We start from the raw sequence: 14344 nt of genomic DNA, 5'->3' as shown, positions 1-14344 counted from the left end.
CTACGGTACATCATTAGAGAATCTGTTTCCCACCTTGAGTGGTGCCATATTTGTTAAGAAAAGGTATTTGTGGGTTGAGCAGCAGAGATGAGTATGTAGGTTGTGTTCATGAAAAACTTATTTTTGTCCCCACTATTGCCAAACAGCTCATTCTGCTATTGACTCTTATTTTGAGCTTCTGGTACTCCATGTGCCGGCAATCAGGTGCCTGATAATGAGCACCTGAGAGCAACCTTATACTGAACCCTATCCTCCAAAACAACACGTTCACCCTCAGAGCTGGGTTTATCAGAGACTACCTCCAGAATTTGCAAGTGAGAGGATGGATGGTCCCGTTTGCAGTCCTGACCTCGGTCCTCTGGGATCAGCTTGGACGTGCCGTTTGTTCCAGAGTGACCAGCACATCTACACTGGTTTCTAAAAATGCTGGTTGAAGAACAGGGCGCCATCCTACAACATGCATGTCCAAGCTGCTAAGCAGAATAAAGGTTCCCAGATGTTGAGGCTGTGTATGGTTCTTCCACATGCTCTTGAGGCCCATTTGTTAAATTAATAAATGGTTAAATTGACAATATGTATTATTTCTTCAAGCATCCAATCTAATAAACTCCAAACAAGAGTAAATGGCAGAATAAGCCGTTTGGTACTGGCAGAGAAGATTTGACAAGTTTTTCATGGGAGCAACCCACAAACTCAACTCTGCTGCTCAACCTACAAATGCATTTTTTAAAACATATGTGCCAACATTTAAAAGACAAATAAACAGACTTTCCAACTATATAGGATTTATTGCCAAAAAAAGCATAGTTACAACAACAAATTACTGACCCAACAAAAATGTCATTTTTTTGTGCCAAGTTTAGTTTAGTTTAGCGGAGAGCTTTAGCTGATGTTTGTTGATTTTTGGAGCTGCTCGTCTGTCTGCATGATTCAGCAAAAACTACCATACCACATTTGGTAATTAGGAGGAACAAATAAAGATATATCACTTTATTATTTAAAAATAAAAAAAACTCAGCTAAACGAGCTGCACCCAAAGTCATCTTTAGTAAAACGGCATCCAAAGGAAGGCTACAAGCTGCAACACCGTGCAGACCAATGCCAAACAACAACACCCGTTAACTCGTTTTAACACGACGTTCATGCGACAGAGACCAGTGTGAAACGAGACCTCAGGAAAAAGCACCACTTTCAGTTTTCACCTCGTCAGTCAGAACAGAGAAAAACTCGAACACCGCAGACAGAACACGAGACCAGTAAACACACAGCCAGGCTTCGACCAGGTTTCAAGCTGAACCAACAGCAGCCAGTTTGGTTAAAAAGCGTCACTCAAAAGCACCAATGTACCTGGTAAAGGACTCGCCTGCAGGACAGACAACAGTTCAACACCTTTTCAAACATTTTTCAAACGAGACACATCATCAACATTTATATAATGTGCTTTATGTGCAAGAGAAGTTAGTTGTAGTGAGTAGTTGTCAGGAGAGGTTATCTAATGCAAAGACCGAGTGAGGTGTGGGGTTTACTTCAGAAACAGGCTCCATTGTTTTACATGAAGTACCAAATCAGCTTAAGGGGTAGGAAAAAAGTTACAAGTATACAAATGTTTAGCCATTTTCCAGCTATGGTTGTGTGATTTTACCATTTATCGCTAATCCAAGTGACAGAGGTCAGGAGCTCTGAAATATCCCCCGCCAAACCCAGAGACAGAAATTTAGAGGAATCAAACCCCAACAAATACGTTAGTCCAGACAATAAACCAGCTACTGAAGCCATGCACAGAAATAAATAAATAAATGAGCAAGCGTGGAGGGTGACCAGTAATTAGGAGGGTGGCGAGGAGGTGGAACAGTACATACTTACTATGGCAACAGGTACTCTTTTGTATTTCCATCTCCTGATTGTAATCGCAGCCACAAAGAAAAAGCACAAGTAGAAACAAATGTCTATGCAGATTAAACCACAAGCACCACGTAAATTAAATTAAAAATGTGAGAGAAAAATAAATTCTGAAGACAAAAAAAGAAGAAGAAAATGTTGGGAACCATTCACAGTAGACCCCAAAACAGATGGAGAATGAAAAGGGAGTACATTTAATTTATTTATTTATTTTACAGAGGCAAAATGTTATAACACTCCTGAAATTAGATTACACCTGGGATTAAATAATCTCCTCAAACTGACTGCATCAAAGTTAACTGAATGCTGCTTATAAAACTTTGATTTTAAAGCCAGTTTTGGTATAATTAATGATAATGCTGCCAAAAGGTGTAATCCAATGGTAATAAAGACCAAGAGGAAGAATATCGTTTTCTTTTTCTCTAGTCCATACAACTTCTTGGACACATTTAGTTTTTCTTTCTGCTGCTCCCTGCTGCAGGAAGCGAATTCGAACCAGCAGCCTCAGGAGACTGCAGCCCTGACCTTCAATGCACAACAGATCTGGTAGACTATTTGCTCCAATATATTTTCACAGGTAATAATAAAAAAATCTAAACCTCTTGGCCTGTTATTACAAAGACAACAGTGTTATTAAAAAACACACAACAGACAGGCAGGAGGAGAGGCAGGAGATTTTATATTCCATTTGAAGATCCAAACAAGAACACAAGAGCCAAAACCAAGAGAACCCCATGCTAATCCAGGCAGAATCAGGCCAGAAGAAAATATTTCAGCCCAACATACCTTCCTCTGCTCTGATCGGGGAGCTCGGTGGCGTGGATGTGAGTTTAGGGCCTTTGGGCTCCTCCAAAGACTCAACTTGCTGCTCTGGATCTGAAAAAAAAACATTTGCTGTAAGGAACCATGTCCACATTAAATGTGAATCCTCCAGGAAGAAGTCATTAAAAAAAAAAAAACCTGAGAATGGCTACAATTTATTTGAGCCTAAAATGCATATAAAAAGCCACATTTAATAGACAATCTGTGTGAAAACACCAACGTGAAGACAAAAAAACCCCAAACCAGGAAAAAATTTAATTCAGCAACTGAAGCTATGCAAACTTATTTTAACTTCCCACTAAATCTGCTTGAGATAACATCCCTCAAATCACATAATATATCAATTAGAAGGGAAACATGACACTTACAAGACACAGGAAGGAAGCAGAACATCATTTGTTTTGTTGTTTTAGAGGGAAAGCAAACATCTCTCCTCTGCTCCATCCAATCAAACTACAGACTCTGACCTACCAGAGTTTTGATGCCTTTGGTCAAGACATAGGAGGCAGAGAACGAAGGTGAAAAAACACAAGCAAAGCCTTCAAAAATGAAATGTGGGTAAAGAAGGTGCTTGCACAACAAACAACACCAGCAGACTCCAAACCCTTGGAAAGAGCAAAGGAAACAGCAGGCAGGAATTCCCAGACTCCCGCAGGGAAGTGGTTGGTGTAAGACAGGCCAGGGCTGAGCAGGGAAGGAGGGGAGCTGAAGGCCAGAGCTTAAGCAAGACTTCTTCTATTGTACCTGGAGCCTGAACTTCCTGAGGTGCTTTTACATCTGCTTTCTCCTTGCTGAGGGTCAGCACATCTGGAGCTAAAAAGACCTCATCTGCAGGTGAAAAAACATCGTCTGCATCCACCTCTGCAGCGCCACGAGCTGGCTCAGGGCCTCCAGATGGGCTCTGAGAAGAAGGGCTCTGGGCATTCTCCAAGCCGGGGCTTGAACATAGAGGTGTGGAAACAGAGGTCTGACCAGTTGGCACCGTCTTCGTCTCTGACTTGACAACACTGGAGGTGGAGGCTGATCCTGTTTTACAACCGTCTCGTTGTTTTTTCACTGTGAATCCACGTTTGTGTAGAAAAACAAGGTTTGTCCAAACTGAACTGCACGTTGTTACTTAACATAAAGGTTGGTACTTTGAAAAGAAAATTAAACACCAATTTTACAAAAAATAAAAACTAATTTTAAAAAGGTATAAAGAGGTTAGTACATAGATCAAAATATTGCATCTTTATATTTCCTTTGTCTAGATAAGTAAAGATGGTAGTTTTCTAAAAAGCTATTTAAAACATATGATGAAAGACAAAATAGGGTAAGGTGATCATGTCAATTAGGAGATATAGAACAGCACACTTTTCTGTTTCTGCTCCTTAAAATTGAACCCAAAGGACTATAGAGATCCTAAAGTCACATATCCAATAACTGTTGTGTCTTCAAATTGTAAAAAAAACAAAAAACAATGGAAATGTATTTATTATATGTTAAATTACAAAGTAAAACAGTTATTTCTGGATTTCATTAATACTAAAAACCCAGTGTGAAATATTTGAGAGATCTGAGAACTTTAAATGATTGGAGGCTTGACAGAACACTGAAAACTCAAAGACCTTATTATAAGAATAGTTACAATAATATAATAATTAACCTTGTTCACTCTGCTTTGTTACTTGTACCTTCAACTCCTTTCTGTTTCAGCTCCACCTCCCGGCGGTACTCCTCCAGCTCCTGGTCGGTGAGTTTGTTGAAGGGGTTGGGACCAGTCTTGCTGACAATAACCTTGGGCTGGTACTCCTTCTCAATGATGGCCTTGGATGCAGTCACAAGCTCGCCCTTCAGGACACAGAAAAACAAAGAACTGGACATTAATGGGGGTGAAAGGCTCAGTGAAAGCCAAACAGAATATTTTATCTGCAGAAAAGTGGCTGCAGGGCCAGCAGCTGAAGGCAGGAAAAAAGTTTGAAAAGTGTCTGACAGACACACACACTGCCTAATTCCTATGCATTTTTATAATATAATGACAAGTTTAGGGGAAAAATTATATCCACAGCACTGAGCACTAAGTATTACTGATTTTAAAAACTTGGCTGATGCAGTTAAAAACAAAATTTTGACAAAACACCATTTAAAAAAATAATCAAAAGGTGGTTATAAAACCATAAAAAAAATAAATCCATAAATCACTAAGCAAAGAAAAGAAGCGATGAGGGAGTTTAGACAGCCTCAAAAAACAAAATCATTTTATCAAACCACTTGTTTTTTCCCCTTCGTCCAAGTTTCTTGCAGTAACTTTGAAACACCAAATCACTGACGGGTTTTAAAGCAGTTCTAGTCAAATTCAAGCTCTGACAGAAACTTAATGTTTCTAAATAATGCACATAAATGGCATTTACAAAATAACAAAAACAAAGACACAGTAAGGATTAAAACCTGCACAAGATGGAAAAAGTATTTACTGATCAAAGTCCCAGCAGCAACACATCCTGAACATCAGTGTCAACTTCAAATACAAACAGTAACAATGTTTGGGTTAGCCTAAATGCATCCAAAGGCTCTAATAAACCAGAAGAAAAGGAAGTCGCCTAATCTGCCTCTTCAATTAGGGATTGAACTTTTTCCAACATATAAATTACAACAGATTTGTTTTCAATACACAAAAACAAAAAGTCTCCTTAGGTCAGCTGTGACAAGCGTGTCCAAGTAGTTGCTGCGCATACTATAAAATTAAAGGAAGACAACACAGTAAGTACCTTTCTAATTGATTTAGCAGGACTATAGGACCCCTCGGACACATCGAGGCCATCAATAGTGTCTGTACAGTCAGACAGAGGGGCATCCTGCAATAGCAAACCCAGGGAAGGGAGGGGGGCACAACTGAGCACAGTCATTAGCAGTCATGGACGTCGATACACACTCACACACACAAAGGGGGAAAGAGTACTAAAAAAAATCAAATTTCAGAAACGATCATTTCAAAAATCCTTAAGCAGGCTTAAAACAAACTTTAGAACAAAGATCTTAGATTGTTGGGGTTTTTTTTTGTAAGTGAACAAAATTCAACACAGTATAGTTCTGCCATTTCTTCTTTCAGCTGTCTTTGCGTGTGATGACTTTCCACCACAGCATTTATACAAACATCCACTGAAACACGGGAAGTGCATGCAGAGAGGTGGCTCAGGGAAAAGACGAGTTATGAGAAGCACGGCAGCGATGGAATCAATAACCATGAGCATGCACTTTTAGAAGGCAAACAACCAAAACAAGCAGGTGCTGTACTGAAAGGAGGATTCATTTTTCTATTCAAGGCAACACTTTCGGCACCTTCATGAAACTAGACCCATCGCGATCGACAATAAATCAATTAATCGCATGATAAATGCAAATTATCAACCTCATTTTCATTTATCGGCTTTATTGTTTCTTCGTGTCTCTCTCTTTCTACTGAAGACACTGGAAGACAAAAGGCTCAACTCCGGTGCTCTTCACTAAACCCTCCCTTTCTCGTTTCTCTTTAAAATCTGTTTTAACTGTCCAAAATCGTGTTTTTGGATCGTTAAAAGCAGCTAAGCTGAGAAGCTAAGCTACAAGCTAAGCTAACAGGCCGACCTCGGGGAAAAAAACCCGTCTTGTTGAAGCTCCAAAATTCACGGTTGAAATCCGTACCATCAAGTAAAAAGTTGTTTTTCTCTGCAAAAAAAAAAGTTGAGAACTTGTTTACTGATAACTAAAAAAGTCCAGACTGAAAATTGTTGGATTGTTTAGTGATATTTTATTAAAAGCTTTGTGTGGAAAAACACTATGCTAAAGAGCTCAAACCATAACGAGTATCCGCCATTTTGAGAACCAAAAAAAAAAGTGAGACAAAAAAAGTAAGGAGAGACAGCCCATGTCACGTCAATGGGGCTCCCTCCCATTTTTCTTGAGACGCACTGCTCGCTCCCTCAAGTATGATGCTTCCACCCCCATGCTTCACATTAGGGATGGTGTTTTTGGGATGGTACTCATCATTCTTCGTCCTCCAAACACGGCAAGTGGAATTAAGACCATAAAGTTTTATTTTGGTCTCATCTGACCACATAACTTTCTCTCATGACTCCTCTGGATCATCCAAATGGTCATGGGCAAACTTAAGATGGGCCTGGACGTGTGCTGGTTTAACCAGGGGAACCTTCCGTGCCATGCATTATTTTAAACTATGACATCTTAGTGTATTACCCACAGTAACCATGGAAACAGTGGTGCCAGCTCTCTTCAAGTCATTGACCAGCTCCTCTCGTGTAGTTCTGGGCTGATTCCTCACCTTTCTTAGGATCACTAATACGCCACGAGGTGAGATCTTGCATGGAGCCCCAGTCCGAGGGAGATTGACAGTCATGTTTAGCTTCTTCCATTTTCTAATAATGGCTCCAACAGTTGATCTTTTTTCACCAAGCTGCTTGGCAATTGCCCCGTAGCCCTTTCCAGCATGTGAAGGTCTACAATTTTGTCTCCGGTGTCTTTGGACAGCTCTTTGGTCTTAGCCATGTTAGTAGTTGGAGTCTTACTGATTGTGTGAGGTGGACAGGTGTCTTTATGCAGCCATCGACCTCAAACAGGTGCTTCTAATTTAGAATAAGTGGAGTGGAGGTGGACTTTTTAAAGGCAGACTAACAGGTCTTTGAGGGCCAGAATTGTTACTGATCTGCAGGTGTTCAAATACTTATTTGCAGCAGTAACACACAAATAAATTATTTTAAAAAAATCATAAATTGTGATTTCTGGATTTTTTTTTATTTAGATTATGTCTCTCACAGTGGACATGCACCTAAGATGAAAATTTCAGACCCCTCCATGATTTCTAAGTGGGAGAACTTGCAAAGTTGCAGGGTGTTCAAATACTTATTTTCCTCATTGTATTGTCAAATTTCAAACAATATTATCGCTTATCGCAATAATTTCAGAGGCAATTAATCGCCCAGCAAAATTTGTTATCGTGACAGGCCTACGTGAAACTTGCTCACGTTAATGACGATTAGGTAAACATTACCCTCGTCCAGTTCCTTTTAGTTTTGGATGAAATCGCTCCAAGTTTATCTACCGCACTGCAACAACTGCAAAAAACTTCCACACACTCAAGGGCGGTGAGTCGTGCAAAAACAACCTCAGAGCATGATTTTACTTGTTACGCACTTCCTCCCCACAGAAAAAAAAAAATATATATATATATATTTGGCACATGCAAAAGATGCAAGCAGTTGTTTACAATGGATTTGGTTTAGTATTTCAAAACTCCAAAATCCTCAGGTTGCAAATGTTGCCGTTACACCAAACAATAAATAAAAACTAAATTGGCTAACTCAATAAAACAATGTATGAACATGAACTGAGCCTGAGCTGGCAGGTTTGGAGAGCACAGGACCATTACCTCCGTCATAAACTACTCACCTGCAAGAACGACAACCTCTGTGATCAAAAAATAATGTCATTGTTACAAATGTCCTTCAACAATAAAGAGGACATCTTTATGTTTTTTTTAGATGCTAATTGGTTTTAAATAAGATTAAAATTAATACATTTATTGCATAATTTTACACAGGACCCAGTTTCCAGAACATGTTCATGCACAGTAATGGCTCATTGCAGGATCTGGGTTTTAGGGGGTTTCTCCAGACCTGGACTGAACATAATAAATTACAGTATTTTTTTGGACTATAAGGCACCCTTAAAATCATTCAATTTTCTCAAAACTCAACAGTGAGCCTTATAATCCAGTGTGCCTTATGTATTAATTCTGGTTGTGCTTATTGACCTAGAAACAATTTTATGTGGTACACGGTGCTCAAAAATCTGTCGAAGTGTTTTAGTTTTGCTTAATGCGCCTTATAGTCCGAAAAATATGGTATCTGGTTTTAAGTGAATTCAACATGTAAAACACAGATTTTTCATTAGAATGACATGTATTCAACTCCAGGTCAGGAAAGTTGAAGCAGCAAGGCATGAAGGTGCAGAGTCCACAGACTGACCTGGTTGTAGGTTCGTTCCACCACAGTGCCGACACACAGAACTTGAGACTGGGGTCCTGCTGTCTTTATGTCCTGCAGGTTCTGCTCCCGGATCTACAAAGGATTATAAAAGCAGATGGGTCAAAATGCTTTTAAGTGCATTGGATATTCAGAAAATTTTAAATATCAAGTCATCACCAAAGAAATCCAATAAAGGCAGTGATACCTTATTCCTCATTTCCAGGACTTCCTTTGGGTTAGTGTTCAATGGAATGAACTGATTGGCTGCTGCAGCCTGGCGGAGCCCGTCTTCCTTTGTCCACTGTAAATATCACGTAAAGTGTGAACATAAACAGCTAAAATCAGAAATGCATGAAAAGCCCAAGCACAAAAAGATACTTATACAATGCAGGCTTCACAACACAAGATTCATGCAAAAAATAAAAAAAAATTAACAAAAGTTGGATGACTGTTCATGTTTGGTTTGAGTAAGGTTTGAATCTAAAAAAGTAACCCAATGATGATGAGACGCGTTCAGGAACCCTGTTGTGAGAAAAATCGCTAATTTGATAAAGAAGGTTCACAAGTTTAAGTGTTTAGAAATGGTACTTTACAAATGTTTTCAAAATATTTGAGTTTGTTATCTGGCAACGGTTTGGATTTGGCAATTTTCTGTAAACTGGGCCTCAAGAAAATTGTCACAACAAGTAGCAGCCCCATTAATTAGTTGAACCATCTGAACCACTACTGAGAATATTTTAAACTTGGTATGTCCACTGATCCACACACAGTAATGGAAAAGGGGAAATAAACCTGCTGCTAAGCAAATTAGTGTGTTCTTAAATTAATACAATTTTATATGACAAAAAAGTACAAAGTGAAGAAAAAAATTGCATTTACTGTTGCAAGATTTTTCTTGTTGGTGTGGACAACCCATGATAAAAAAAAATCTTGAGACTTGACTAAAATTAATCCTCTCTCGCTCTCGAAGACGGATGCTCTCTTCCCTTCTCCTGCCTCCCCTCCTGCTTTTGCTCTTGTCCTGTCAACCTCAGAGCCTCTCTTTAAACATCTTCTGAATTGAACATTTATTATGGATCTGGTCAGCTGGTCTATCAATGCAACTGATAAAATTTTCTCGACTAGAAGACGGTGCAGGAGAACCCTCATGCCCTGAAGAGGCACACGCAGCTGGATATGTCATGGATTCCTGGGGCGTGTGGAAGATAATGTGCCTGTCTGTGCTGTCTGTTGAGGACGTAGAAGGTACATAATTGGATTTATGGTAACAGGGTTTCTGCTTTTTGGAATTGGTGGATGCTTGGGATATCGACTAATAGGAAGACGTCAGCAGCAGTTTCAGCAATAGTAAAGCTGCATGCCTTGTATGAAGGATTACTCCGTGTTTCAAGCTCTCAGACTAATATGCTTTGCGAGCTGAACTGTAAGCTGGACGCAATTTCTGAGAATCATGAGCCATTTGTAGCTCCTAGGACTCGCTGACATGAAGGAATCGACCTTGAAGAAGGCTAACAAGCACAGACCGGCAGAATGTCCACATATCTGGATTTGCCATAGAGTGTACCAGCAGAACTGAAGGCAGACATAAAAACAATTGTTATCTGAATCTGGCCTCCCTGCTGGCCTTGGATAGGCCAACTTATCTCAAATTGCTCTTGGTGGATACATAAATTAAGAAGCTTTAATTATTAAGGCGGCCACAGCTCATCGATCTTTGCCAGAATTGTGTTTTTCTATAAGTTAGTCACTTTTATAGATGCTGAGCTATAATTTGGTGTGGTGAAAACAGAGTTTCATTCTTATCATAAACCACAAGCATTAACAGATGGCACATGATTTCTGTTTAAAACTTGCACACAAGGTCACAGGTGATTTGAATGCCTACTAGGAAAGATAATGGTTTACCCATATTTTAAATTGGGATAACGTTCAGAACTTATCTCTAAGCAATGATATTTTTTTAAATAAATTTTCATTGACAGAATCAGCCATAAAAGTTTAAAAATAAATAAAAATGCATCTGACAAGTGTCACTTTATGTTTTCCTTGTTAATTCACTTCTTTTTTTTTTGCATTGAGCTGCATTTGTTTAGGGTCTTCAAAAACGCTTGTGGGTGCAACTACCTGAATCTGTTACTTTTATTTTAATGTTTTGAGCAGTTAAAAATTTTATCCTACAATACTACGAACATAATAAACTTTGTTGCAGAAATGTATTTTACGATGAGAAGTAAAGCTTGTGTGCCAGGTAATCAATGAGAACATGATTTTTTTTTTAATTCAAGAACATCAGAAGTGTCCTTACTTCCTCACAAGTAAATTAAAAAAGATACAAACAGAACACGACGACAGATAAATGAGTAAGATGGAAGAAAGTACAAATTAATATATTTATATTTGTCATCATCATTGACGTACTGTTTGAATTAAACACAACTGAAGATCAAGTGAAAACATTCAAGAGTGAGGAACAAAAAGGGTAAGGCGGGGAGAGGTGAGTGGTGGGGTAGAAGTGAACGATGGCTGAGTGGGTGGGTGGCAGAGACGATGAGGCTGGCTTACGAAGCGAGAGTGGCAGTGAGGGGTGAGCTGGCATCACCAAAGTCATTTTCCAGGCTGATACACAACAAGGACAGAGATAAGAGAGAAACACCCAAGAAAGCATGGCCATTTTGGGACAACACTGCCAACGAATGTTTCTGTAGAGGATGAAGTCTTTTACACGCCTCTTTCCCTTAAAGAGCAACTTTTCTAAAAAGTGCTCGTTTTTGTGAACCTGGTAATGCTCAGCACAAATAAAGGAAATATGTCAACAATTTATTGCATAATATGAGCAGCAGATGGAGATAATACACAAACCATGCAAAATTATTATTTTTTTTTTTTAAACTGTAAACTTGCAGTGGAACAAGTAAGCTCATGATTAAATTTTAGTGTTTACTCCAATGGTTTTAGGTTAGCTGCCAAAGCAGGGATCAAAATGAGGACGGGGTACTGGATGGGAATAGCAGGGTTGGGCTGGTTGTGTATGAAATGAACACGTAAACACGATATACTCACTGAGAGAGTCACTACAAAACACTTCCTACTTTCCCAACAGGAAATTCAAAGGTCAGGTCAAATGGTTATTTATTTATTTCCTCATTTTTTGTTTTCTTCTTTTGAAACAAATCAATTGATGCAAACGTAAAAGTGCTTAAAGCCACTTTGGAATTAAAACTGAAGCCAGAAATTAAGAGAAAATAATAAAGAGGCAACACAAGCGCACATATATTAGTAGTTGCAGGTTTTTGGAGAAATTTTTAAAAAGCAAGCTGCAGAACTTTAGCCAAATAAATTTTCACTTTTATGCATCATACGCGTTTTATCTGACAAAATCTTAAAAATAAAACATTTTCTGAGGCATGCTACTTTTTTTTTTCTTTTTCTTTCTTTAAGCCAAAACTATAAAGCCTATGAAGTCGTGCGGCGTGCGTCTCTGGCAAATATGGCCTTAGATCACCTAATCCTTCACCAATTAATCGGACGCTTTTTTTAAAAGCAACAAAGTAAGCCAACATCAAGATGCAAAAGAGAAACCAAAGTGTTAAGGGGACGGGATGCAGTTGTGTGGTCCTGTTTGAGGACTCGTGCCACACCCCTGCTGCTTGCTCTTCTGGGAAGAACATCAACACTAACAATGTAGAGATGCACAATATTATTGGCAAGGTATCGGTATCGGACGATATTTGTGATAAAGTTAAATATCGGACATCGGCCATTCCATCAAAATAACTCGCCGATATAAAATACGCCGTTTTTGTATGACAACCCATTGACAATGATGCCTGCAGCGCCAGCACGTTATGATGTCATGTGCGCCTACCTGATCTGATCACGGCGAAGAGGATGAAGTCTAAATGTCGGCGGTGTGGAAGGTTTTTTTTTCCGTTGAGGATGTCTGATTCCGAAGATTTTTGGACTACGTTGAGCCTCGCTACATCATCTCCAGTCAGAGATATTTTTCCGACGTAGCCTTCCCTGAGTTACAAGCTGTCATTGAGAAGCTAATAGCTGATAGCACTTAAGTGAGTTTTACCACAGACATTTGGACGTCAAGTGTTAGCCCCGTTAGCATGATTAGTCTTACGGAACAATGGATAGACAAAACCTTTGAACTTTAAAAAGGTTGTCCTTCATGCACAAGAGTGCAGAGGATCCCACACTGCAGCTAGGAACCTGGAACAAGCCTCCACAAGTGAGACAGCATCGAAGGTGATTAATAATAATATCACATTGTCATCACTGTATGTTTCCATACAATGGCGAAATTAGTCTCTGCATTTAACCCATCCACCACCAGGTGGTTCAGTGGGCAGCTATTGAAGGTGCCGGGGGGGGGGGGGGGGATTTTGGGGATAGGGTGTGCTGCCCAGAGACACCACAAGGTATGCAGTGACCGGGGATCGAACCTGAGACTTTCGGGTCCTGAGCCGGCTGCCCTGCCTCTACACGATCTCAGCCCCCATTAATGCTAATAAATAACATTTAACACTTTTCATTTAATATAAGTTAAAGTGCTATGCATATCATATGGCTGTTACTAAATATATGTCACCAGTTCTTACAGCTGTTACACAATTTTTGTAGCAAATAAGCCTAAATAAGACGGCTATGTTCTGACAAAGGAAAGTATATTAAAAATATCGGTATCAGTATCAGCCAAATAAGTTTTAACATATCGGCATATTGGATATCAGCCAAAAATCCAATATTGTGCATCCCTACAACAATGCATTTCACTTCTACACATGCAAGTGCAGGCATGCTCTGGGCAGCTGGCCTGGCATCATAAAGCTTCATGGGCCCAAAGAGAACAAAGATTAAAGAGTCTATGAATAATCAGATGTGATACATTTAATAAAATTAGAAAGGTGGTTTAGTAGGGCGAGTGAAGTTACAGAATAATTGAGCCGAGGATGAGACGGTGGCTCAGCAGCACTTTAAGGTTCAAAACGTTTTTATTTGGAAAACCATTTGAACATCTTTAATTCAGACCCTCAGGATGCCGACCAACTGCCCATTTCCACCAACAAAGTAGCTGTAAATTCTATACTATGAACAGTAAGGTAGGCACAGACCAAGCAGTTGGTTATACAGCTTGGCACGCAGACACCGGACGAGAGAGACTGCAGCAAGGGTTTGACGTGATCGTGTGTTATGTTCGTCCACACCTTAGGCTTCGACTTGGGGCTGGTGCTGTCGGGCCCGTCCTCATAGGGCTCATCGGGCCGGCCGCTAGCATTAAGCCAGCGGGTCTTGTCACGCTGGCCGCGCTGGAAGCTGTGTTTCAGTGGGGAGCGAGCGCCTGAGTCACTGTCCTCCCCATATGAGTAACCACCGTGGGTGGAGGAGGCGAGCTCCACGTCACTGTACTTTTTACCTTTGTCTCGCAGTGCCGGGCAGCGGTAAGGATAGCCTGTCCTGTAGCCCTAAAAACAAAAAGACCAACAGTAACATTTTGAAAACAATTAAAAGTAAAAATGTATATGGTTAGACTACATCATTTCCCTCAACATCAAGAAGCTTACCGTTTCCTTTCTTTCACCGTCAACCAGGACTTTTGTTTATCAATATCTGTAATC

At 39.8% G+C, this 14344-nt stretch overlaps 1 protein-coding gene across 7 annotated transcripts in view; it reads right to left on the bottom strand.

The window, feature by feature from the left end:
• add1 (adducin 1 (alpha)) overlaps positions 1-14344 on the bottom strand; it is a 30906-nt gene that overhangs the window by 1761 nt on the left and 14801 nt on the right. For 2 of the 7 annotated variants that reach the window (XR_005187529.1, XM_037692210.1), the window contains exons 10-15: positions 13934-14191; positions 8926-9021; positions 8721-8813; positions 4395-4551; positions 2686-2775; positions 1860-1897 (exon numbers count right to left, since the gene is read on the bottom strand). Coding sequence is in view for 5 of the 7 variants with exons in the window: in XM_037692210.1 (XP_037548138.1) it covers positions 1863-1897; positions 2686-2775; positions 4395-4551; positions 8721-8813; positions 8926-9021; positions 13934-14191 (729 nt within the window). In the remaining 2 variants the exon portion in view is untranslated. Of the gene's footprint in view, positions 1-1859; positions 1898-2685; positions 2776-3465; positions 3778-4394; positions 4552-8720; positions 8814-8925; positions 9022-13933; positions 14192-14344 lie in introns of all 7 variants that reach the window. The other 5 variants (XR_005187528.1, XM_037692209.1, XM_037692208.1 and 2 more) reach the window with 3 other exon arrangements.

This window comes from Nematolebias whitei, chromosome 18 (genome assembly GCF_014905685.2).
Source record: "Nematolebias whitei isolate Nwh7 chromosome 18, NemWhi1, whole genome shotgun sequence".
Lineage (NCBI taxonomy): Eukaryota > Metazoa > Chordata > Actinopteri > Cyprinodontiformes > Rivulidae > Nematolebias > Nematolebias whitei.
This window is presented reverse-complemented; position numbering and strand designations above follow the sequence as displayed.